Source organism: Pantherophis guttatus, chromosome 3 (genome assembly GCF_059756535.1).
Source record: "Pantherophis guttatus breed Tessera chromosome 3, ASM5975653v1, whole genome shotgun sequence".
Lineage (NCBI taxonomy): Eukaryota > Metazoa > Chordata > Lepidosauria > Squamata > Colubridae > Pantherophis > Pantherophis guttatus.
This window is the reverse complement of record NC_142065.1, coordinates 214,482,640-214,508,417: the sequence shown is the minus strand read 5'-3', so window position 1 is coordinate 214,508,417 and position 25,778 is coordinate 214,482,640. Positions and strand designations below refer to the sequence as shown.

Below are 25,778 nucleotides of genomic sequence, written 5' to 3'. Positions count from 1 at the left end.
TGGGGCAAAACTCACTTAACCAATGTCTCACTTAGTTAGCAAGATGAATTTTGGGCTCAATCGTGGTCGTAAGTCGAGAATTCCCTGTACACGCAGTCCTTACTTGCTCCAATTCCCTAGTCACATGCCAGCTGGGGAATTCTGGGAATTGAAGTCCACAGGTCTTAAAGTGGCCAAAGTTGGAGAGTCCATTTTCCAGAAGGGGGGGCCTTCCTTGCTGAGACAGACAGGGGGGTTTTGACCAGCAGCAGCAGAAGGGGAGTTTGGAGGTCTCCTGCGTCTCCTTGCCAATGGACAGCTCTGTTTGCTTCACAGGAAGAACCCCCCCTGAAGAAGAAGCGCGTGGAGCAGTCTGCCAACTGGTCTGGTGGGTGTCCTGATTTGCAGCCAAGGGGCCGAGTCAGACCCCCACACTCTGTAGGGTCTCGGGGGGGGGGAAGGGGGCGGAAGAGTCCTGTCTTGTGTGCATGTTGCAAATGAGCCGATGCACTCGGCATAAGGGTTTTTGTTTCCCTGGTCAGTTTTCTAGTGGGGGGCAGCCTCTCCTTCCCTCTCCCCTTTCCCAGCTCCAGTGGGTCTTCTGAGTCCTCCTGTTGACACATAGGGTGGACTTGGGGGGAGGGGAGAAGGGGGAGGTCCTTGATCAGCCGACTCTGCCAATATCTGAGAGCTTTGTAAGAACTCTCGGCCATCAGGTTCTCTAGCCTGAAGGTCAGCTGCACTTCACGCCCTGTCTGTCCGTCTGTCTCATTGTCTGTCCGTCTTTCCTTCCATCCATATTTGTCTTTCTGTCTGTCTGTCTACCGTGTTTTCCCGAAAATAAGGCCCTGTCTTATATTTTTTTGAAACCTGGAATAAGCGCTTGGCCTTATTGCCATGCGCTCAAAAACCCGATTGGGTTTATTATCAGGGGATGTCTTATTTTGGGGGAAATGGTATCTTTCTATCTATGTATCTATGTATCTATGTAGTATCTATCTATCAATCTACCTACCTACCTACCTATCTATCGTATCCTTCCACCTACTCACCCATCCATCTATCTATCTGTCTGATTTCTTTAGCCACCCATCTCAGCAAATGACTCTGGGAGACTCACAATTCAAAGCATTTTTTTATTTTTTTATTTTTTTAATTTGATTTATATGCCGCCCTTCTCCGGAGACTCAGGGCGGCTTACAATGCGTTAAGCAATAGCCTTCATACTTTTGTATATTTATACAAAGCCAGCTTATTGCCCCCACAAACTGGGTCCTCAATTTACCTACCTTAGAAAGGATGGAAGGCTGAGTCAACCTTGAGCCTGGCGAGATTTGAACTTGCAGTAATTGCAGGCAGCTGTGTTAATAACAGGGTGCTTTAAACCACTGTACTACCAAGGCTCTTATATTACAATTAAAATCTTATATACATTATATATTACAATTAAAATCTTAAAAACATTTTCAAACCATAAAAACAGTAAAAACCACTAAAACACTAAAAAAAATCAATAAAACATCCCATCCATCCCTATTTGGGTGGGAAGCAAGTAAAATAATAGAGGAGGAGGAGGAGGAGGAAGTGCTTGGGGAGAAGAGGGGAAGGGGCTTGAAGGAAGGATGCTAAAAGGATGAGGCCATCCATCTGTTGTTCCTTATTTCCCAACCTGTTGCGTGCAGGAGGGAAGTCGGCTCCACAGGACGAAGTGGATGAGATCGAGGTGTATGGCAGCGAGGCCCAGTCCGGCACCCAGCTGACCACCTACTCTTTTGAGGTACGTCTGCCTCGGTTTCCCCAGGCTCTTTCTATACCCAAAGGGCCACTCAGACCCTCCCAAAACCAGACTGGCATTTGAGCCCAGAGCTTTCTATTGATATCCCCAAGGGTTGCTTAGAACCAGTCCTCGGAGTTCTGGCCACCCCAGCCTTGCCAAGTGGTCGCAACCCAAGCTCTCCTCAGCCGGCCCTAATTCCTGTCCATCACAACATCTTGCAAGGACGACCTCCAAACAATTTGATTCCCGAAGGTCCTTTTTCTCTGACGTGTGCTGGAGATTTCCTCTGCATTGAGGGCTGCTGGGGTCCCATGTTGCCCCTTTCCACTTCTTTTCTTAGTGAATCAGAAATTTTCAGCCAATCTGATGCTTCTCTCTTCTCTTCCGGAAGGTCTGCGACAGTATCCTGAACATTGGGCCCTGCGCCAACGCTGCCATGGGGGAACCGGCCTTTCTCTCAGAGGAGGTGGGTGCTCCGGTTTGCTGCCTCCCAGGCTCACAGGGATGCCAGCAATTTCCTTGGGAGGGAGAGGTGGACGCCATCTGGCCTCAGAAGGAAAGGTGGTTTGGGGAAGAAAAAAGAAAAACAAAACAACAGATTTGGAAAAGATCTTGGAGGCCTTCTAGTCCAGCCCCCTGCTCAAGCAGGAAACCCTAAACCATTTCAGACAAGTGGCTGCCCAGTCTCTTCTTAAAAGCCTCCATTGATGAAGCACCCACAGCAAGCAATTCCACTGGTCAATTGTCCTCACTGTTAGGAAGTTTCTCCTTAATTCCAGGTTGCTTCTCTTCTTGATTGGTTTCCATCTACTGTTCCTTCTTCGGCCTTCGGGTGCCTTGGAAAATAGCTTGACCCCCCCTTCCTCCTCTCTGTGGCAGCCCCTCATATATTGAAAGACTGCTCTCCTGTCTCCCTTGGTCCTTCTCTTCACTAGACTAGCTATGCCCGGTTCCTGCAACCGTTCATCGTATGTTTTAGCATCCAGTCCCCTAGAAATAAGAAAAAAATGGTTCCTCGCACAATCAGCCAGATGTTCAGTCTGGATTTGGCATTTTGGTCTACCTATCGAGTCCTTCCAAGGACCCGTGATAAGCAAATTGGATATTTATTAAATTTATTTGCTGCCGGTTCAAGGTTCAAGGCGACTCTGGGAGGCTTACATTATAATAAAACATAGATATATAAAAACAATGATACATGTAAAAAAAAACAGATTCAAATTGCAAAAGATTTACCTGTCCTTAAGATAAAATGTCCTTGAGAAAACTGCGGGGGGATTCTTGGAGAATTGAGGGGGTTTGCTGTGCAAAAGCTACAAAGGAGGCAGCCTGCTTAATTCAGCTTTCTTTTTCTTTTTCCAGTTCCAGAATAGTCCTGAACCTGATCTAGAAATTGTGGTGTGCTCGGGCTACGGCAAAAACGGTGCCCTCTCAGTCTTGCAGGTGAGGGGGGGGGGACACACAGTTGGGGAGTCCCTGCAGACCTGTTCCATGGAGGAGAGTCGGGCCGAGCCCCATGACATGCAGCATAGTCTAGGGTTGCCCCATAGAACATTGGAGCACTGATGATGGAATATTTAGAGCTTGGGGGTTGAACTTTGGGCTCCTTGGTGCTCTCTGAGCTTTGTGGTTTTCTTGCAGACGTCTCATTGCCCAACTAGATAGCATCATCAGTGCTAGTAGGTGTGAACCTCATTCCTTAAAGCCACGAATATCCTGAAACAAAATTTAAGAAGTCTCACACCTGTGCAGGAAGCTTTTGCGAATGTTATATTCTGGAGATGCTGGACCCCGACGTCTCCCTCTCCCTTTCTTGCAGAAAAGCATCCGTCCTCAGGTGGTTACGACCTTTGAACTGCCCGGCTGCTACGACATGTGGACGGTGATCTCGCCTCGGAAGGCAGAGGAAGCCACCGTATGTCCAACCTTTGGTTTTGGAGGCTTATAGATGGGCATGAAGTCATTGTCTCCTGCAGTTGATTGGCTCTCCTTCCCACTACCAACTGAGGACAGAAGGCCCTGGCTATGTACAGGTTTCCCAGGACAGGACGGTGGCTTGCTGGCCCAGCTTTGGTCTGTCTCGGAGTGCTTTGCTAGACATGTTTCTGGATTGTGGGCAGCTCATCCTTCAAGCCACAGAGAATATTCACAGCCCAACAATCCTATTGTGTGTTGTTGAAGCCTAAAGGATGGGAGACGCTGGGCAGGGAGGCATTTTACCTCTCTTTGACTGCTTGGTTAGTCAGGAAAAGTCCAGACATCTGTTGGGCCCGGTTAGTGTCCCATTCACCTCCAGGTGGCCTCCAGAGATCCATGAAGAAGGTTTGAAGATGGTTTGGTATTCTGATTCTCACTAATGCTGCCTCCCACATGAGTTTTGCCTCTTCTGTCCTCAGTGGTCTCTGCCAGGCACGAAGATTGGGGTCCTGATTGTTTTTTGTGGGGTCTTGTTATACAGTACAGTGACCTGGGCTGGTTGTCATCTCTGACCATGTCCGTAAGGGGCTCTCTATTGATCTTGGGATGGAGGGTGGACCCTGACACATCCTCCATGACTTTTCTAGCAGGAAGAAGATACTCAGGAAGAAGGTACTGAGAAGGAGCCTTCTCCACCTGAGCCAGCAGATGATGGGAAGCGACATGGGTTCCTCATCCTGAGCCGTGAAGACTCCACCATGGTGGGTGCTTCTCTGTGGCTTGCGTGGCTTGGCGTGGGTTGGATTGGATTACATTATATTACATTGGGTTTGGATGGATTGGGTTGGGTTGAGTTGAGTTGGGTTGAGTTGAGTTCGATTAGATTGGGTTGGGCCGGGTTGGGTTGGAGTGGCTTTGTTTGACTTGTGTTGAGTTGCCTTGGCTTAAGTTGGCTTAGGTTGGGTTGAGTTGGAATGACTTGGTTTGACTTGAGCTGTGTTGAGTTGGCTTGGAGTGGCTTGGCTTGAGTTGGGTTGGGGTTGAGTTGACTTGAGTTGGAATGGCTTGGTTTGACTTGATTTGGCTTGGCTTGGCTTGGCTTGGCTGGGAGTGCCTTGGCTTGGCTTGAATTGGGTTGGGGTTGAGTTGGCTTGGAGTGGCTTGATTTGACTTGAGTAGGATTGAGTGGGCTTGGATTGGCTTGAGTTGGGTTGGATTGGCTTGAGTTGGGTTGGGTTGGATGGGGTGGCATGGCTTGGCTTGGCCTGGCTTGACTTGGCTTGAGTTGGGTTGGGTTGGGTTGGGTTGGGTTGGGTTGGGTTTGGATGGCTTGGCTTGCCTTGGCTTGCCTTGGCTTGCCTTGGCTTGCCTTGGCGGACATGAACTCTCTGAGATGCCCCTGACATACTGAGCATTTCCCTTCCTCAGGAGGTCCTTGGCAGTCCAAAGATCTACCTTGGGCAAGTGAGGGGTGACTTACGGATGTCAGCAGAAACAACAAACAGAGGGCTGAGTTGGGAACGCATGAGGTGACTCTTGGCTAGTGGTGTGCTTTTGTGGAGAAGCCATCCCTGCCAGAGTCACTGACCATGTCCCTTCTCAGCAAAGACAATGTCTACCTCATCTGGCTCCCAGCTAGGAATATTTGCCCTCTGGTATTCTTCTCTCTCTCTCTCTCCTCCCTCAGATCTTGCAAACTGGCCAGGAGATCATGGAGCTGGACACCAGCGGCTTTGCCACTCAGGGCCCCACCGTATATTCTGGCAACATTGGCGAGAACCGCTACATTGTTCAAGTGTCCCCTCTGGGTATCCGCCTGCTGGAAGGAGGTAAGTGCAGAAATGCTACCTGGCTCACCTTCCCTGCTGTCCCATTTTGGGAGTTCAATAATTCAGTTGTCTACACCTGGGGTTCTCAACCTTAGCAACATTAAGATGCCTGGACTTCAACCCCCAGAATTCCCCAGCCGTTCATGTTGACTGGGGAATTCTGGGAGTTGAAGTCCGGACATCTTAATGTTGCTGTAGTTGAGAACATGGTGTAGACCGGGGATATCAAACACAAGACCTGTGATCTGGTTGGATCCAGCCCACGGGGCCATCCTGGAAAATGTAAGGGGTCAGCCCATGTCGCTTTGGCATGGTCTACCCAATGCGAAGAGGAAACGTGCCAGCAGTTTGGGGAATGGCGTCAAGGTGACTACGCCCACCCAGTCGGCCATGCCCGCCCAGCCCTGAAAGATCAACCACAGACCTAATGTGGCCCTCAATGAAACTGAGTTTGACACCCCTCGTGTAGAGAGTTCCGTGCCCTACTTCGGATAGCACTACAAAGTTGGCATGAGATGGGACAATTCAGAGTCCCTTAGGAGTGTGACATGTTCCCCTCAGGCTGATACCCACAAATTCTTCAGCTGTCTGTGCCTCTTTTCCTCAGTGAACCAGCTACATTTCATCCCGGTGGACCTCGGCTCACCCATTGTGCACTGTGCCGTGGCTGATCCCTACGTGGTGATCATGAGCTCCGAAGGCCAGGTGACCATGTTCGTGCTAAAGAGCGACAGCTACGGAGGCCGGACGCACCGCCTGACCTTACAGAAACCGCAGTTGCACCACGTGAGTGAGCCTTGTATTTCACGTGGACCCGTGTCACGAGTCCAGTCATTCCAAGATTGTTGAAAAGAAGTCGCCAAAGCAGCAGCTTCTGGCCAAGTGATGGATGAGCTTGGACACACTGAAGAACATCTGGGCTTTGAGGGACCTCTTGAGTCCCTGTTGGCTGGCAGAAGCCACATATATTGTGTGCAGCTCAATCGCATTTGCTTGGTTTCTATCAGGCACCAGCAACCAGAGCTAGAACAAACAACTTTATTGTTTTCTGCCTAAGTTACAAGAATCTGCTCGCCTTCCCATGGGAATGAACAGATCAGGCTTCATGGGTCTTCAAACTTGCCCACTTTAAGACTTGTGGACCCAGAATGGCTGGCTGAGGAATTCTGGGAGTTGAAGTCCACAAGTCTTAAAGTGGCTAAGTTTGGAGAGCCCTGCTCTAGCGGGAGATCAAGCTTAATTAAGCCTCTTGCGGCTGTGTAAAGATTCCAAGCTGAGTTTGTTTAGTTTAGTTTACAGTTTAGTGTACTTTAGTTTAGTGATTGTATTTGCCGGTCTCCCTCGCAAAGGGAGAGAGACGGAGGTTCATCCCGTTTTCCTGCTTGGGATTGTCCTTTCTTGGCTCTGACCTTCCAGCCCTCCTCTTGTCTCCTTTCCCAGCAATCGAGGGTCATCGCCCTGTGTGTCTACCGGGACGTTAGTGGCATGTTCACCACCGAGAGCCACTCGTCCAGCTCTCGGGATGAGCTTTCCCTGAGGAGCCAGTCGGAATCAGAGGCGCCTATCCAGGACCTCAGGTGGGGGCTCCTTTGGAAGGAGGACGGGGGGCAAGGAGACTCCCACTCTCTTAAAAGCCCCTCTTGTGCTTGCGTCCCTCCCAGGCAGTCCTCGAGTTACAACCACCTGCTTAGTGACCGAAGTTACAACGGCCCTTGTAAAAGTTACTTACAACTGTTTTTCACACCACCATTATTGCATCCCCCGGGGTCACCTGATTAAAATTCAAATGCTTGGCAACTGACTCGTATTTATGACAGTCGCAGCGTCCCGGGGGGGTGGGGTGGGTCACATGATCCCCCTTTTGCGGCCTTCCAACAAGCCAAGTCGAGGGGGAAGCCCAATTCCCTTAATGGCCGTGTTAGTAGTAATTGAACAATTTTAGCGATTCGCTTAACAGCTGTGGCAAAAAAGGTCGTAAAATGAGGCACTGCTCATCTAGCAGCTGTCTCGCTTAGCAACAGAAATGCTGGGCTTGATCGTAGTCATAAGTCGAGGACTGTCTGTATTCAGTGCCCTCCCGTATCTTCAATGGCAGGGGTCTCCAACCTTGGAGAATTCTGGGAGTTGAAGTCCGCCAGGCTTAAAGTTGCCAAGGTTGGAGACCCCGTTCAGTGGAGTCAAAAAACTTAACAGCCTTGAGATCTAGAGAGAGAATGGATCTCTGGGGTCTTAGCGGGGGGATGGGAAGGGAGAGGGGCAGGGGTGAAACTTTCCCCCCACAAATGAGCTTCCACTCCTCCTTTCCTTTCGTCCACTTGAGGGTTACCTGGAGGCAAGATGTCCGTTCCTATCAATGTTCTAAAGACATAAAAATCCACCCCTTGCAGCAACACGGTGGACGATGAAGAGGAGATGCTGTACGGGGACTCCAGCACTCTCTTCAGCCCCACCAAGGAGGAGCCACGGCGCAGCAGCCTGCCCTCCGTGGACAAGGACTCCCACCAGTACAAGGCCGAGCCAACCCACTGGTGCATGCTGGTCCGGGAGAACGGCACCATGGAGGTAAGCCTGGTTCTCGGGCCAGGAGCAAGCAGCTCCACCAGCATAAGAGAACTGGAAGGGACCTTGGAGGTCTTCTAGTCCAACCCCTTGCTCAAGCAGCAGAAGACCCTCTAGTACCATTTCAATCCAGTCTCCTCTTTAAAACCCTCCAGTGATGGAGCACCCACAACTTCTGGTGGCAAGTAGTTCCACTGGTTAATTGTCCTCACTGTTAGGAAGTTTCTCCTTAATTCCAGGTTGCTTCTCTCCCTTGATGAGTTTCCATCCATGGTTTCTTGCCCTGCCTTCAGGTGCTTTGGAGAATAGGTGGACCCCCCTCTTCTTTGGGGCAGCCCCTGAGATATTGGAAGACTGTTCTCATGTCCCCCCTACTCCTTCTTTTCTCTAGACTGGCCATGCCCAATTCCTGCAACTGTTCTTCATATGTCTATCGAGATTCTCAGTCATCCAGGTCACGGTTATCTCAAAGGTGCTTTTTCAAGAGGCAACTGAATTTTCTGGACCAGAGCCTGGTGGTGCAGTGGATTAAGTGCTCTTAAAGTAGCACTTAGTTGCCAGCTGCCTGCAATTTTTTTTTAAATTTGATTTATATGCCGCCCTTCTCCGGAGACTCAGGGCGGCTTACAATGCGTTAAGCAATAGCCTTCATCCTTTTGTATATTTATACAAAGTCAGCTTATTGCCCCCACAATCTGGGTCCTCATTTCACCTACCTTAGAAAGGATGGAAGGCTGAGTCAACCTTGAGCCTTGGAGAGATTCGAACCTGCAGTAATTGCAGGCAGCTAGTCTTAATAACCAGCTTAATAACAGGGTGCCTTAGACCACTGTACTACCAAGGCTCAATTACTGCAAGTTCAAATCTCACCAGGCTCAAGGTTGACTCAGCCTTCCATCCTTCCGAGGTAGGTAAAATGAGGACCCGGATTGTGGGGGAAATAAGCTGACTTTGTATAAAAAAGAACACCGCTTGGGGGCCCCCGAAAGCCCTACTAAGCAGGTATATACAAAAGTATGAAGGCTATTGCTTAATGCATTGTAAGCCGCCCTGAGTCTCCGGAGAAGGGCGGCATATAAATCGAGCAAATAAATAAATGAATGAATGAATGAATGAATGAATGAATGTTCTTCATATGTTTCAGCCTCCAGTCCCCTCATCCTCTTGGTTGCTCTTCTCTGCACTCTTTCTAGAGTTTCCACATCTTTTTTACATCGTGGCAACCAAAACTGGATGCAGGATTCCAAGGGTGGCCTTATCAAGTCCTTATAAAGTGGAATTAACGCTTCCCGTGATTTTGATGCTGTCCCTCTGTTGATGCATCCCAGGACTTGCGTGGACTCTTTTGGCAACTCCACCAGGCGGTTTGCGATTCCTCCCAGTGTCATCTTCTCTTTCCCACAGATCTACCAGCTACCTGATTGGCGCTTGGTCTTTCTGGTGAAGAATTTCCCCATGGGTCAGCGGGTGCTGGTGGACAGCTCCTTTGGGCAGCCCGCCAGCCAGGGGGAGACCAAGAAGGAGGAGGTCATGCGCCAGACGGAGATGCCACTGGTCAAGGAAGTCCTCCTCGTAGCCCTGGGGAATCGGCAAAGCCGGCCGTACCTCTTGGTGAGTCTTGAGGGCCACCTGCCCCGAGGGATCCCAGCAGCGTTCAGGACCATGTGAGGTTTCCCTTCTCCTATAAAAAGCCAAATTAAAGTGAGGCGCAGAAGTTCAGGCAGCCACTTCCGTGATGGAGTGGTGCTATCGGAAGAACGTGCAGTCAAGATGACCTTGACAGAGAGAGGCGATAAGGAGGTAAACCTTGCAGAAGCTCAGCGGAGGGGAGGTTACCAAAACATTTCAGACAGGATGTCTGTGGAGATTCTCCATCCTCCAGGTCAGAGTTGTCCCAAAACTGCTTTTCCAAAAGGCCATTGCTGGAATTTCTTGGGTTTTTTTTTCCTTGAAGACATTTCGCTTCTCATCTCAGAAGCTTCTTCAGTTCTGAACGACTGAAGAAATACTTCTGAAGAACTGAAGAAGCTTCTTCTGGGATGAGAAGCGAAACCTTTTCAAGGAAAAAGAAACCAGTTGCCTTTTGGAAAAGCAGCTTTGGGACATCTTAGACAGGAAGTCAGAGAAGCAATAACTTCTGATCACACTTAGAAATTAATCCTCCTATTTTCCCCACAACAACCCTTTGAGGTAGGTTGGGTTGACAGAGAGACTGGCCCAAAGTCACCCAGAGGGTTTTCATGCCTAAGGCAGGACTAGAACTCACCGTCTCCTAGTGACTGGCCCAAAGTCACCCAGTCAGCTTTCATCCTAAAGGCGGGACTAGAACTCACAGTCTCCTGGGGATCGGCCCAAAGTCACCCAGCTGGCTTTTGTGCTGATGATGGAACTAGAACTCACTGTCTCCTGGTTTCTAGCCTTCACCACTGGACCAAACTGGCTCTCACTGTCAGTCGGTTCCCTTGGGAAGGGAGCCGAGGAACGGAGGCTGAGAGCTCGTGCAGTTGGGTCACCAGCGCCCGCAGCCCCAGAGCTGCGCCTTGGGAGCCTCTGGGTTACAGCGTCTCTCAGCTGGCTTCCCATTTCTCTTGCCAGGTCCATGTGGATCAAGAGCTGCTCATCTACGAGGCCTTCAATCATGACTCTCAGCTGGGCCAGACCAACCTCAAAGTGCGATTCAAAAAGGTAACAGCCTTCACGGTTGTGACATTCCCGCATCAGCACAGGGGAGAGAGAGGGCAGCCACCTCCTTCCTCTGGGTCTCACTGTTACCTTACCAGGGAAGGGGCAAATTGAAGGGGCAGCCTGAGAGGCCACTATCCCACCCGTAGGCTGCCCTTCTTTCTTTCACACCTGCTCTCTTGGTTCTCCTCCAACCAGGTTCCCCATAACATCAACTTCCGGGAAAAGAAATCCCGGCCGTCCAAAAAGAAGTCCGAGAGCGCAGGGGGCGAGGAAGCGGGAGTCCCCCGAGGACGGGTCGCTCGCTTCCGCTACTTTGAAGACATCTATGGCTATTCGGGGGTAGGTGAAGAATTCCTGGGGGGGGGGAAACGGGACAGAGGGACAGGCTAGGAGGGGCTTCTGGGTTTCTCTGAGGAGCAACTGAGACCAAAGCTTTGGGGGGGGGGTCTTTTGGTGGAGACGGTCAGGGAAGAGCCGCTTTGGGGCATCTGATGAATAGGACCCCAAAATCTGGGGGTGGGGAGGGGTGGGACTTTATGTACAGATCAGAAGGAGTCAAGAAGAGCAACTCTCAAAGTTCCTTGCACCAGAAGCATCTGTGTTCCTTCTCAGGTGTTCATCTGTGGGCCCTCGCCCCATTGGCTGCTGGTGACATCTCGGGGAGCCTTGCGCTTGCACCCCATGACCATAGATGGCCCCATTGAGTCCTTTGCCCCCTTCCACAATGTCAACTGCCCCAAGGGCTTCCTCTACTTCAACCGGCAGGTAAGCCTCGTCCCCAGGATTAGAATGAGGAAGGCCCCCCTGGTTGGAACACCTGCCGTGCTGCGTTCCTTAGAGCTGACCCAGAACCTGGCCGAGCAGGGGTCTCCAAACCTGGCAACTTTTAAGACTTGTGGGCTTCAACTTCATCATGGCTGGCTGAGGAATTCCGGGAACTGGACTCCACAAGTCTTAAAAGTTGCCAAGTTTGGAGACCCCGGTGGTAGAGGGAGGTCTGACTGTGTTCTGCCCTGCAGGGGGAGCTGCGCATCAGTGTCTTGCCTGCCTATCTTTCTTACGACGCGCCCTGGCCTGTCCGGAAGATCCCGCTGCGTTGCACCGCCCACTACGTAGCATATCACGTGGAGTCCAAGGTGGGACTGGGTGCTCTGGGTAATGCTAGATTGGCTTGGAAATTGAATTGCCCTGGTAACACAAGGCAGCCTAGTTTCCTTCCTTTTCCTTCCCCCTCGATTCCTTCCTGCATTTGTTGTCACACGGATTCAGATTACACCCTTAAATGTTCCTTCAATATCAAAAGAAGTTCGTTGCTCTTGTGTGACAGTGTTCAGGTTGTGGATTTCTGGATCCTCAACTTGCATAATGGCAAGCTTCACGGTTTCAACGGTTTCTGAGTGGGATCTCTCCCTTCTTTCACGCCACGTATTCCTGTCTCTTCCCTGAGCCTGGAACAAACTCCCTCCCCTCCTCCCTAGGTGTACGCCGTGTCCACCAGCATCAACAACACTTGCACCCGCATCCCCCACATGACAGGAGAAGAGAAGGAGTTCGAGACCATCGAGAGAGGTGAGTGTGCTGGGGGCCAACGGGCGACATCCTCCACCCAGGGGCCTTCCTGGAGGAAGCTCTGCCCAAGCTGAGGATGACCCCGGAGCAGTTCTCCCCTGGTCCTGCCCAGGGGAGGGTCTTTGGGGCGAGGAGCATGGAAGGAGCTTTACTGGACTGTCCACAGACAAGGGGCCTCCAGCTGCTCGGTTAGGGTCCAAGGAGAGGAGCGAGGGATGGGCCCTTAAATGAGGCAGGAATGGCTGGATTTCAATATAGTGATTTTCTGGGCTATATATTAATAACAGCACCAAGGACTCCCCAGTTGTCCTTCTCTCTCCTTCTCCTCTTGATGGTGTTCCCTAGTAGGGTAAGAAAGGCCTGTGTCAGGCTTCGAGGTCATCTCAAATAAATTGCATTTCAAACAAAGTCTTTGAAGGAAAACTCCTATTTATTAAGCACAACATTCTAAAATCCGACTCCATCGAAGCCAACACTGACTTCCAGACCCAAAACCCTCCCTTTCCGTTCCCCACTCCCCTGCACTCATTGGCCATCTTCCAAGTCATTCTACCCCTAATCTACCGCTCCAGCTCAAAGGAATTTCCCCCCTCCCATCCCATCTCCTAGGGGATATTATCTCCAGGGAAAATAAGTAGGTGAAAAGTCAAACGTCCCTTTCCAGACGCCTTCGCTTCTCCTTCTTATGTCAGCACTAGAGTAAATGCAGTTTGAAGTGCTGACAGCCTGCAACAAAACCAGAGAGCACCAAGGACCCCCACAGTCTTCCTCTTCCTCCTCTCCTCTCCTCTCTTCCTCCTCCCCCACCCCACACATCTCACTCTCTTCTTGCACTGATGATGTTCCCTAGATGGGTCATGAAACATCTGCAAGAAAACGTCTGCAAGAAAAATACCAAGCTTAGAGAGCCCAAAGGACCTCACAGTCTCCTCCTCCTCCTCCTCCTCCCCCCCACAAACCCCACTTCCTTCTTGCACTGATGATGTTCCCTAGTTGGTTAATGAAAGGCCTGCAAGAAAACCTCCAAGCTCAGAGAACGCCTCATTTCAACCCTGAGTAACATTCCCCCCCCCTTTATTGGTACCCAGTTCTGGAGCTCCGTCTCCCCCCGTCCCTCACCTCTCTCTTGAAGTGGGGGCCAAACACCGAACAGCCCTCTTTCTTCTCTTCCGCAGATGACCGCTACATGCACCCCCTGCAGGAAGCCTTTTCTATTCAGCTGATCTCTCCGGTCAGCTGGGAGACCATCCCCAACACCAGGTGAGAAGAGGGGAGACGGGGATCCTTGGGGTTAAACTCGGGGAGGCTTTCACGGGGAGGGAGGGGGCGTCCCATTGGCAGAGCCCCGAAGGTAGGATCAGGCCGTTGCCCCATCTGGTCCAATGCCTTCCCCTCCTTTTTTGGGGGGGTTGTGGAGATCAGAGGCTCATGGTCAATGTCCCAAGAAATAACTCCATAGCAAGCAAGTTCCTCAAAGAACAATTTTATTGGAGATATTATATTGGCACAAACTGGTGAAAACCGATTCTGAAGGTTCCTGTGATGATCCGAGGCACAGCACAGAGATAACACAGGCAGCTTGGCAGTTCAAACTGCCCCTTTATTGCTCCAAAAATCCCCCCAAACGCTCCCACATTTCTGGCCAGTCCCAGAGCAAAGTGATGTCAAACCCCCACACACACCTCAAGCAGTCTCTGGCTGCAAATAGTCCAGCCCAGTGCTGTGTACACCAAGGCTGCACAACAATAAATCCAGCAGGGCAAAGCAAGGCATTCAGGAAGCAAAGGATCCAGGTAATTAGTCCAGGAAGAATGCAAGGAGTCTTGGGAAGTTCAAACGTCGGCACTCCATACTTCAGGGGCTCAATGTTTGTTCCCGACAAATGCCCCTCTCCACAGCGTCTCCTTAAGTCTCTTTCCCCAGGTGTGCCTTGTGAAGATGGGCGAGTTGTCGGGTCGGCCTGCGCTGTTCTCGCCTTCTCTCCACTCTTCGTGCTCAAGGATCAGGAGGGGGTGGTCCTTGCTCCTCTCCTGAGCTCTGTCTCTCATGTTCCTCCCTGTCTATGAACTGTTCTAATCCTGAAAGGCCCTGCCCTTCCCCACTTTCCTCTGAAGCCAACGAAGCCGCCCCCTCAATCTCTGTCCACTCAGGTTCCAGCTCATCTTCCCCAGCAGATACAGGCTCCAACGGGGGCAGGACAGTTCCTGCGGTTTTCACCTGATTAAAAAGGGAAAGTTCCCCCTTTCCCCAAACAATCAGTCACATTGTCCAATCAAAGTGCTGCCTGGTCACCTGAAAACCGGACTCCTCCTCTCCCCAGACACCGGTTGGAATGTCCTTGGTTCCCACAGGAAACTATTTTGTTTTGGCTACAACCCCCTCCTCCCCCATCTAACTATGTTATGTTCCCCCCTCCCTCCAGAGTTGGCCCCTCTGTGGTCGTGTGATCAAAATTCAGACACTTGGCAACTGACTCATATTTATGACGGTGGCATTGTCCCAGGGCCACGTGTTCCCCTTTTGGGACCTTCTGACGAGCAGAGTCAAATGGGGGAAGCCGGATTCACTTAATGACTGGGTTATTGACTTAACAGCTGCGGTGATTCACTTAGCGACTGTGGCAAGAAAGGTCACAGAAGGGGACAAAACTCACTTAACCAATGTCTCACTTAGTTAGCAACATGAATTTTGGGCTCGGTTGTGGTCGTAAGCCACCCCTCCGCCCCCATCCCATCCTCCCCCTCCTCTACTCTGCAGGATCGACCTGGAGGAGTGGGAACACGTGACCTGCATGAAGACAGTCTCCCTGAAGAGCGAGGAAACGGTCTCCGGCCTCAAGGGCTACATCGCCGTCGGGACTTGCCTGATGCAGGGAGAAGAAGTCACCTGCAGGGGACGGGTGAGACACACACACACACAATACACACACCCTCCCTCGCTGCTCTGTGAAGCTTTTCCCTGCCGGTCACAACTGCCCCCTACTCCAATTCCCAATGTGTGTGTGCGTCCCACACACTCCGGAGGTTCAGCCAGTGAATGTTCTGCCCCAGCTATGGACCCCAAAGAACCCAGCACACAAAAAGTTTGTACAAAACTTAATTTACTAAAATAGCTCAGTCTTTTTCAAAACAAAGGCTGTTAATAAGCTTTCTTAACAGCCTACAAGAAACCAAAGATAAAGTAATCACAATCTTACTAAGGTTGGCAGAAAGCCCAGAAGCAATTTTTGCAGAGAATCCAGATGCGAGGAAAATGAACTAAAGTTGTTCCTTGCAAATTGCTTCAGTCGGCGTTCCTCCTTAAATAGGCTAAGGGAGTGGCCAATTAGCCCCAAGCCTTACTCTCGAGGAGACCTCCTCCTGAGGAGCCACTCCTGCCTTTTGGCAGCTCTGCACACCCGTGCATCGAGAAGAGGCTCCTCCTCTTCTTCCTCTTCACCCATGGAAGCTTCTGGAGGTTCTGAAGGCCCTGGCTGAATCCCTGCCTCTGGCACCACGGTATCTTCTCCAGCCTCCTCATTGTCCGACTCGAGCGCCAGCTGCACAGGCTGCTGGCACAGCACCACACCAGCCTCCTCGCTGTTGGAATCAGCTACTAGCTGCACAGGCCGCTGACGGGCCACAACAGTGAATGACGGGAGTTTGTGGAGGGGATCAGTGAGCAAGGGATCCTATAGGGATCTCCTGTTTGAACAGGGGTTGGACTAGAAGACCTCCAAGGTCCCTTCCAACTCTCTTCTGACTCTGATTCTTCCTCCTCCTCCCCCATCGATCCTCTTTCTGCAGATCCTGATCATGGACATCATCGAGGTTGTTCCTGAACCGGGCCAGCCCCTCACCAAGAACAAGTTCAAGGTGCTGTACGAGAAGGAGCAGAAGGGGCCGGTCACTGCCCTCTGCCATTGCAACGGCTACCTGGTCTCGGCCATCGGCCAGAAGGTGAGTCGCTCAGGGACCCAGAAAGGGCCAGAGGCCATGCAGCTGCTTCTTCCCAGCTAGGACTTGGTGCTCTCCCTGCTTGGTGGGTTTCGTGCAGATGTTTCATTACCCAACTAGGTAACATCATCAGTGCTGGAAGGGAGTGGGGATTGTGAGGAGGAGGAGAAGAAGAAGAAGAGGAGGAAGGAGGACTGTGAGGTTCTTGATGCTCTCTGAGCTGGATGGTTTTCTTGCAGACGTTTCATTACTTTACTAAGTACTGTATTTTTCGGACTATTAAGACGCACTTTTTTGTCTCCCAAAAGGAGGTGAAAATGTCTGCATCTTATAGACCGAATGTTGCCAAAGCCCCAGTCACCCACCGGCCATTTTTTTTTGCCTCCGCATGGCCCATTTTCAGGCCTTTTTTCAGCCCATTTTCAGGGCTTTTTTCAGCCTCTCTTTGAGGCTTTTTTTTTTGGCCAATTTTTTCAGAAAAAACGGCGTGAAAAAAGCCTCAAAAACTGGCCAAAAAAAGCCTTGAAAATGGGCAGAAAAAAGGCTGGAAAAGGCCCGAAAATGGGGCCCACAGAGGCCAAAAACTTTTTTTTGTTGAACTCCTCTTCTAAATTTAGGTGCATCTTATAGTCCGGAAAATACGGTATCATCCTGAGTGCTAGAAGAGAAGGGTTTTTTACCTACTTGGGTTATGAAAATATCTGCAAGAAAACCACCAGTCCTTCTCCTCCTCCTCCTCTCTACAAACTCCCCTGATGTTGTTGCCTAGTTGGGTCATGAAATGTCTGCAAGAAAAGCACCCAGCTCTGGGCCCACCAAGGAGCCCTGGGACTTTGGGAACTGGGTTGACAAAGGAATTGTGGAGGAGGGCCTGTTACGGGGGCGGGGGTGAGGTGGGGGAGGGGCAGGCAGACCAGAGGGAAGCATAATGATTTCTTTTTTTTTTTTAATATACTTTATTGATTTTAAAAAGAGAAAAAAAAATTTTTTAAAAAGAAAACATCAAATCTCCAATAACATCTGAGAAGCAGAATGATTTCATGGGGAGTCCAGGCCTTCCCTCTCCCTCTCCCCATCTTTTAATTAGGTTTGAGTATTTTTTTTAAATTTAGTTTCTATTGTGTACAAGCTTTGTAAATTTTGAGCCCAACATTTCCATTGATAAGCAAGGCAGTTGTTATGTGAGGTTTACCTCATTTTATGACCTTTCTAGCCAAAGACGTTAAGTGAATCACCGCAGTTGTCAAGTTAGTCACACGGTTGTTAAGTGAATCTGGCTTCCCTGTTGACTTTGGGTATCAGAAGGTCACAAAAGGGGGATCACGTGAAACCTCCCCCCTCTCCCTGGGACACTGCAACCGCCCTGAGTCCATGCCAGTTGCCAAGCATTTGAATTTTGATTATGTGACTGTGGGGATGCTGCAACGGTCATAAAGTGTGAAAAACAGCCACAGGTCCCTTTTTTCAGTGCTGTTGTCACTTCGAATGGTCACTAAATGAACAGTCGTAAGTCAAGGACTCCCTGTATTGTAAACCGTCCAGAGTTAATTGAGGGTAAATGTATCCATTCAATCCGTTTAATCCTAAATGAGAATTAATAGGTGAGCCCAGCCCGTGTGGGAGGTGGGCATCCTGCTGGGGCCAGAAGGGAAGAGCCGGCTTTTGCTCGAGAAGTTGACTCTGGTGGCCAAGGATGATGGAGCAGGTGGCTGGGGGGGTGGTGGTTTCTTGGGGGGGGGTGAATTTTAGAGAGACAAGGCTGGCCTGCCCACCCGCCCGCTTGTCCCCCGGCGCAGATTTTCCTCTGGAGCCTGAAGGACAACGACCTGACCGGCATGGCCTTCATCGACACCCAGCTCTACATCCACCAGATGATCAGCGTCAAGAACTTCATCTTGGCTGCTGACGTCATGAAGAGCATCTCGCTGCTGCGCTACCAGGAGGAGAGCAAGACCCTCTCGCTCGTCAGCCGGGTGGGGACCCCAAACATGGTGGGGAGGACTGTACACACACACATACACACACACACACACACACACACTGTTAAGGAATATGCACAGAGTAACCCTTGAGTAGCAAGGTTGTGCACATGAGAAACGACTGAGAGTGATTGTGAATAAGCACTGTCAATACACAGACACACTGAGTTGTGTTATTCTTTTACTTTTAGGAAAAAGCAAAGCAAAGTCCAATAACCAATCCAGGTCATACACAGATAAAGATAGTTAAATTGTCAATCCAGGGATATTCCAAGAACAAAGTCTTCTTACCAGTTGTTGTAGTCATATGCAATAAAACAGTTCTTTTTGGAGTTGCAAACAGGAACAAGTACAGCAGTAAAACAATCGGTAAAACAGTAGAAAACAACAAGTAGCAATGATCAAGCAGTAATCATGCAGAGAGAACAGGCAGAGAGGAGCAGAGGTAGCAATAATAATGCAATAAGAAAAATAAGCCACGATTCAAGCTTCCTCTTAAGTATGTTGGCTACAGAGCTAGCCAATCAGCCATTCCCTAACACGCACCCTCCAGCCCATGTCCCTGGGCCTCTGCTGACCTCCACGCTTCTCTCTCTCTCTCTTGTCCGCAGGACGCCAAGCCCCTGGAGGTCTACAGTGTGGACTTCATGGTAGACAACGCCCAGCTGGGATTCCTTGGTGCGTCCCAGAGGGGGACTTCGGAAAGGGGTGGGGGCGGGCAACGCCCGGGGGGGCCCAAGGGATATTGGGAGTGGTGGGCAAAGAATGAAGAAGGGGCTTTGGAGAGGGATCGATGTGTAAGGAATGACTGGATTCACCAGGGAACTGTGCGATCCCAGGAAGATGACAAGTAGTCCTCAACTTATAATGGTTCATTTAGTGACCATTCAGAGTTATGATGGCACTGAAAAAAGTGACTTTTCTTTTGCAGTGTCCGACAGGGACCGGAACCTCCTGGTCTACATGTACCTGCCTGAAGGTGAGAAGAAGCAAAGGAATTGATTATTCATTAAATTTATCTTCCATCTGCCTCCCCCTGACTCTGGCGGAAGAGAGATGGGCTGAGATCCATCTCTCTTTTAGGGAGATTTGGGTCAGTTTCACCTGTGTCTAAAGTTATTCTCCATCATCCAGGTCAGGCTTGTCCCAAAGGTTCTTTTTGCAAAAGGCAGCTGAGCTTAAATCTTGATTTATTTTTTTCCTTGAAAACTTTTCGCTTTTCATCCAAGAAGCTTCTTCAGTTCTAATTGACCGGTGGGGAATAGAAGGATTTATATTCTTTGCAGCCATCTGGGTTCAGGAGAATAAAACGAAGAAAGAATATAAATCTTTTCGTTCCCCACCAACCAGAACTGGAGAAGCTTCTTGAATGAGAAGCGAAATGTTTTCAAGGGGAAAAAAATCAAGAAAGTTGAGTTGCCTTTTGGAAAAAGCAACTTTGGGTCGCTTTTGCTTCCTGTCCCTGAGGATCCCCCCTGCCAACCCCAGGCTCCTGTTGGAGCAGCGGTTAGTCGAAGGATGCTGAAGCTTCTTGTCAGGAGGGACTGGGAAGGGGGCATTTGGGGAGGGGGGCTCCTCCCGTCAACATCCAGCTTGAGTATCCAGATAAAAGCCTTAGGATCATTTCAGTTCTGAAAAGCTTCCTGTTTCTTGAATACATTGCGTAGGAATGGAAAGGTAAAACTGAACTCTGAACTTCTAAGGCACCAGTTCACAATATTAAACGATGAATTTCCCAGCCCTGCCCCCACCCACAGGCTTCCCCCTAGATCAGGGGTCTCCAACCTTGGCAACTTTTAAGACTTGTGGACTTCAACCCTGGCTGAGGAATTCTGGGAGTTGAAGTCCACAAGCCTTAAAGTTGCCAAGGTTGGAGACCCCTGACCTAGATCATTCTCTTCGTTTTGGGAACCATCTGCCTTCTTCTGCACACCTGTTGATCTGACCTTGAACAGTTTCCAGAGTCTCCCGTGGAACTGCAGAAGTTTCGTTTCTCCAAATTAACCCATTCGTAGTCAACATCCCCCCCCCCTTTTACTCTAATGACAAGTTGAAATGAAGAGGCAACGTAGCTGCCCACGTTTCACTCTTGACCCCTCCTAGTTCCCGCCCTCCCAGCAGCCCCCCGGGGCCTTTTGCTTCCCCTGCAGCGAAGGAGAGCTTTGGCGGGATGAGGCTCCTCCGCCGAGCGGACTTCCACGTGGGTGCCCACGTCAACGCTTTCTGGAGGACGCCGTGCCGGGGAGCCCTGGAAGGGCTGGCTAAGAAGACCAACGCCTGGGAGAACAAGCACATCACCTGGTTCGGTGAGCGAGGGGGGGCCGGGAGCAGGGGATCCTGGGAGACCCAGGATTGGGTGCTTTTCTCGTCCCATTCACACAGCCTTCCTGTGTTACCACTGGGGAATCTTGCACCTGTGAGTCTCGTTAGGAAAGGAAGTTCTGTTGAAGGGTTTCCAGATGAGAATATCTGGGCTTTTCTTGCAGACGTTTCATTACCCAACTAGGTAACAGCATCAGTGCTGGAAGGGAGTGGGGCTTGGGGAGAGGAGTGGGAGGAGGAGGAAGAGGGGAAAGAGGAAGAAGGAGAGGAGGAAGAGGAGGAGGACTGTGGGGGGGGGGTCTTTGGTGCTCTCTGAGCCTGGTGGTTTCCTTGTAGACATTTCATTACCCCACTAGGTAACATCATCATGGACCCCACAGTCCTCCTGCTCCTCCTATCTGCACACCCCACTCCACTAGTACTGATGGTGTTCCTTAGTGGGGTCATGAAACGTCTGCAAGAAAAGCACCAAGCTCTGAGAGCACCAAGGACCCCTCATTTCAACCCTAAGCAACAAAGATTCTCCTTGATTGGTATCTGCATTGATTAAGTCCTCTACTTAAGGACTGTAATTTAGGCTGCAGTTTCAGTCATTAAGTCATGACAATTTTAAAACGGGTCACCACGGGACCTCACCTGATTTTACATTTACATTTTTTGCAGTGGTTAAGTGAATGTGACGGTCACAAAGCCGAGGCTGCTGCTGTTAAGCGAATCTTTTGTTTGTGATGGGGCGGGTTTTTTTTGCCAGAAACCAGGAATAAACGCCAGTTTCTGGGAAAAACATTGAGAAAATAAAGAATAGAATAGAACAGGAAATAAGAATAGAAATAGAAGAATAGAATAGAATAGAATAGAATAGAATAGAATAGAATAGAATAGAATAGAATAGAATAGAATAGAATAGAATAGAATAGAATAGAATAGAATAGAAATAAACCCACAGGAGGTAGAAATAATTAACAAAATATTGACCTGTGCAGAAATGGACAGGTTAACAATGGAGCTCAAAGATAAAGATGAATCGGAATTCTGTGTAACCTGGAATATATTTTATGAATGGCTAGAGAAAAGGAGGAAATGTAGGGATAGAGAATTAGAAACAGAGTGAAGGAAAGGGGAGAAAAATAAATAAAATAAAATTAAGAAATATTAGATAGGAATAAATTGGATTTATTTTACGAAGGGAATATGTATGTAACTGAAGTGTGATGGAATGTACAAAAAAGTATATATGGAATATGGATGATATTATATTGTAAAATACACAAAAGAAAAAATGCTAGAAAAGTATGTACCAGACAAATCGCACCGTCTACTGTTTTTAAATTGTATATTTAATAAAATTAATTTTTTAAAAAAAGAATAGAAATAGAATAGAAATAGAGGGTTGGAAGGGATCCTAGCTGTAAATGCAATGGCTGTAAATGCAGTCTGGTTGCCGAGGCACCCATGGATTTCCACGGTGAGGAGGGCCGAACATTGGAACTTAAGATTCCAGGTCGCGAGGCCCATTTTGGGGATCCGTCGTAACTCCCCAACGGTTGCCAAGCGACAGGTCATCATCAATCAAGGGTTACCTGGACGCTGCCCAGAGTCCTTGGACGGGTGTGCTCTTCCTTCCGCAGCCACTCTGGACGGAGGCATCGGGCTGCTGCTCCCCATGCAGGAGAAGACTTACCGGCGGCTCCTGATGCTGCAGAACGCCTTGACCTCCATGCTGCCCCACCACGCCGGCCTCAACCCCCGGGCCTTCAGGTACTCCCAGGGGCCAGGCCCTGAAGGGAACAGTGGGGAGGGGAGGGGGGCATCCTTGGATCCCGGCCACGTCACCTCCCGCTCTCCATCCTCCCATCTAGGATGTTGCACGTCGACCGACGCATCCTGCAGAACGCGGTCCGTAACATCCTGGACGGGGAGCTGCTCAACCGCTACCTCTACTTGAGCACCATGGAGCGCAGCGAGTTGGCCAAGAAAATCGGCACCACACCGGACATTGTGAGCAGCAGGGGCAGGCCTGGGGGAGTGGGGGGGGAGGAGGGAGCAGGGACCCCCCTTCTTGGGAGGTAGAAGTTGGATGAAACGCAGCTGGGTCGGGCCCACTCGCCACGGCCAAATCGCTGCAGGACAACTCAACACAAGATAACAAACCACCATAATAATTCTGGAATATAGTTCTTGAAAAGGAGCAGGACAAGATCCTGTGGGACTTTGGGATCCGGACAAACATCTGGCCCACAACACACCTGACATTGTGGGAAAGAAGTCTGGTTCATTGGCCCAAAAGGGCTTTTTTTTCCAAGAGGCAACTGGACTTTCTGGTTTTTCTTTTGAAGACGTTTTGCTTCTCCTCCAGGAAGCTTCTTCAGCTCTGACTGGATGGAGGGGAAATGGAAGGATTTATGCTCCTTGCAGACACAGCTGGTCCTTTAAATCCTTTCAGAGGGTCCTTGAGGCCACCTGGAGGTTTATCTGTGTCCTCGGGGTCACCTGAGTGGTGCAGATTTCCCCACCCTGAGGACACAGGTAAACCTCCAGGTGGCCTCAAGGACCCTCTGAAAGGATGCAAAGGACCAGCTGTGTCTGCAAGGAGCATAAATCCTTCCATTTCCCCTCCATCCAGTCAGAGTTGAAGAAGCTTCCTGGATGAGAAGCGAAACGTCTTCAAAGAAAAACTAAAAAGTCCAGTTGCCCCTTTGGGACAAATCTCCATGGAAATCTGGTTCATTGATATTGCAATATCAGCTGATGCACGAACTGGAGAGAAACAGCTGGAAAAACTAACGAAATATCATCTCAATTTGCAAAATTGAAGCCGAGCGATTGTGGAAGAAGAAATCCATGGTTCTACCAATACAGGCAGTCCTCGACTTACAACAGTCCAGTTAGTGACCGTTCAAAGTTACAACGGCACTGAAAAAAAGTGACTTCTGGCCATTTTTCACACTTAACAACCGTTGCAGCCTCCCCACATTCAGGTGTTCAAAGTTCAGACGCTTTGGCGATGGACTCGTATTGATGATGGTCGCAGCTTCGGGGGGGGGTGTCACGTGATCCCCTTTGATGAGCAAAATCAACGGGGAAGCCAGATTCGCTTAACAACCGTGGCAAGAAAGGTCGTAAAATGGGGCCAAACTCACTGTGGTCATAAGTCAAGGACTGCCTGTAGTTATCTTGCATGAAGTTATCCTGCAGCGAGTTGTCCGAATTCCAGGGATAAGGCGGCCACTCCGTGTCCCTGGGAGGAGCTGGGGGGTGGGGGACCCCCACTTTCTCTCTCTCTCTTTCCTTAAGCTCCGCTTCCCCCTTGGACCCATCTCGGCCCTTCCTGGCTTCTTTACCGCCTCATCTCCTCCTCTTCTTCCCTCCCACAGATCCTGGAAGATCTCCTGGAGATCGATCGTGTGACCGCCCATTTCTAGAGGGGGATCCTCTCTCTGCTGCAATGGAGGCAGTTCGACGTCCCCCTCCTTCTCCCCAAGTTGTTGCATTGCTTGTTGTGTTGGTATTTGTTTTTGATAAAAAAAAAAAACTATCAATGTAAGATTTGTATAAAATGTTCAGGATTTGTAAAGAAACGACAAAGTGTTGTCAACTGGTGTGCTGTTTGTGGGGTGAAGCAAATGCCGGAGGGACCCTCGTGAACACTGCAGGGACAGACCAGTTTGTGGCTGGGTGTGTGGGTAAGTGGGGCCCCCACCCCCAGATCTAAATCTGGCCTTGAGGAGGAAATGGTTGCAGTTCCACGGAGGGAAGGAAACGATCTCGATTCTGCCCCAAAGGTGCTTTTCTCAAAAGAAAACTGGACTTTCTTTGTTTTTCCTCAAAGACCTTTCGCTTCTCATGCAAGAAGCTTCCTCGCTTCTGACTGAATGGTGGGGAACGGAAGGAATTTATATCCTTTGTATATTCATCCAGAACTGAAGAAGCTTCTTGGACAAGAAGCAAAACCTCTTCAAGGAAACAAAAAAAACCCAAGAAAAGTTCAGTTGCCTTTTGGGGGGGGGGGGGGGAACAGCTTTGGGACAACCGGGACCCAAATCTCCGGATTCTGGCTTTCTTTCCTGTCATCCTGGAATGGGATTTTTCATTTGGAAGACAGCGGTGCTGGCTGGGGGATTCTGGGAGTTGAAGTCTGCTGGTCTTAAAGTGGCCAACCTTGGCCTCTTTAAGGCTATCCTATTGAGGTGCCACACGGAAGGGGGCCAAATGAGGAACAGGCTGCCCTTTTAAGGGGTCACAAAGCGGGTATCGGGATCTGGTCTCTCAAAAGAGTTGGCACGGCAGGCCCTTTTTTCCAGAAAGTTCTGCCAGGAGCCAAGAGAAACGGCTGCAAGTAAAGCAAGGATGCACCCAGTACCTGGCATGCTTTTTTGGCCAGGCGATGGTCTTTGTCTTTTTTCCAAAGCGGCTGTGGTGATGAAACAAATCCCTCCCGAGGGCTTGTCGTTGGAGGAGGATACGGGTCTGGGGGCAGCCACATCCATGGCCCACCTGCCCGCCCCTAAAGAATCCGACCCCCTGCAGAAACCGTGATTGGATTGGCACCTTCGGCTCAGGCTGAAGCCTGTCCAATAAACCGGGGTGAGGCCTGTAATTGCCAGGTGGGGCCAATAAGAGCCTTGGTGACACAGCAGACTGATAGCATTGTGATTAACACCAGCTGCCTGCAATTACTGCAGGTTCGAATCTCACCAGGCTCAAGGTCGACTCAGCCTTCTATCCTTTCTAAGGTAGGTGAAATGAGGACCCAGTTTGTGGGGGCAATAAGATGACTTTGTATAAATATACAAAAGTATGAAGGCTATTGCTTAACGCATTGTAAGCCGCCCTGAGTCTCCGGAGAAGGGCGGCATATAAATCAAATTTTTAAAAAAATGGTGCAGGGGAATTCCTTGGGGAAGGGCAGCTCTTCTGTGCAGTGGGTCTCTGGGAAGAGGGGGAGTAAGTGTGGGCTTTGGCTCCCATCAGTTGTGGAAAAAACACAGTGGCTAAAGTCTTGGAGGACGTGAAAAGTCCTCGGTGCTCTCCGAGCCTGGTTGTTTTCTTGCGGATGTTTCATTACCCAACTAGATGACATCATCAGGGCTAGAAAGGGTAAACCTCACTCCTTACTAACCCTGATGACGTTACCTACTTGGGTAATGAAACGTCTGTAAGGAGACCACCAAGCTCAGAGAGCACCAAGGACCCCACAGTCCTCCCTGCAAACCCCTTTCCCTTCTAG

The 25,778-nt window shown here is 50.0% G+C and overlaps 1 protein-coding gene across 8 annotated transcripts in view; it reads left to right on the top strand.

The window, feature by feature from the left end:
* CPSF1 (cleavage and polyadenylation specific factor 1) overlaps positions 1-24,136 on the top strand; it is a 38,129-nt gene extending 13,993 nt beyond the window's left edge. For 2 of the 8 annotated variants that reach the window (XM_060682151.2, XM_087891432.1), the window contains exons 13-38: positions 316-367; positions 1,662-1,756; positions 2,148-2,222; positions 3,119-3,199; positions 3,576-3,671; positions 4,321-4,434; positions 5,361-5,502; positions 6,110-6,288; positions 6,943-7,079; positions 7,890-8,064; positions 9,466-9,672; positions 10,657-10,746; positions 10,942-11,085; positions 11,359-11,511; positions 11,766-11,882; positions 12,225-12,315; positions 13,491-13,575; positions 15,073-15,214; positions 16,101-16,253; positions 18,047-18,223; positions 18,841-18,907; positions 19,161-19,208; positions 20,380-20,535; positions 22,180-22,309; positions 22,411-22,549; positions 23,926-24,136. In XM_060682151.2, coding sequence (XP_060538134.2) covers positions 316-367; positions 1,662-1,756; positions 2,148-2,222; positions 3,119-3,199; positions 3,576-3,671; positions 4,321-4,434; positions 5,361-5,502; positions 6,110-6,288; positions 6,943-7,079; positions 7,890-8,064; positions 9,466-9,672; positions 10,657-10,746; positions 10,942-11,085; positions 11,359-11,511; positions 11,766-11,882; positions 12,225-12,315; positions 13,491-13,575; positions 15,073-15,214; positions 16,101-16,253; positions 18,047-18,223; positions 18,841-18,907; positions 19,161-19,208; positions 20,380-20,535; positions 22,180-22,309; positions 22,411-22,549; positions 23,926-23,973 — 3,093 coding nt within the window. In that variant the 3' untranslated portion in view covers positions 23,974-24,136. Of the gene's footprint in view, positions 1-315; positions 368-1,661; positions 1,757-2,147; positions 2,223-3,118; positions 3,200-3,575; positions 3,672-4,320; positions 4,435-5,360; positions 5,503-6,109; positions 6,289-6,942; positions 7,080-7,889; positions 8,065-9,465; positions 9,673-10,656; positions 10,747-10,941; positions 11,086-11,358; positions 11,512-11,765; positions 11,883-12,224; positions 12,316-13,490; positions 13,576-15,072; positions 15,215-16,100; positions 16,254-18,046; positions 18,242-18,840; positions 18,908-19,160; positions 19,209-20,379; positions 20,536-22,179; positions 22,310-22,410; positions 22,550-23,925 lie in introns of all 8 variants that reach the window. The other 6 variants (XM_087891427.1, XM_087891429.1, XM_087891433.1 and 3 more) reach the window with 3 other exon arrangements.
* Positions 24,137-25,778: the final 1,642 nt, after the last annotated feature.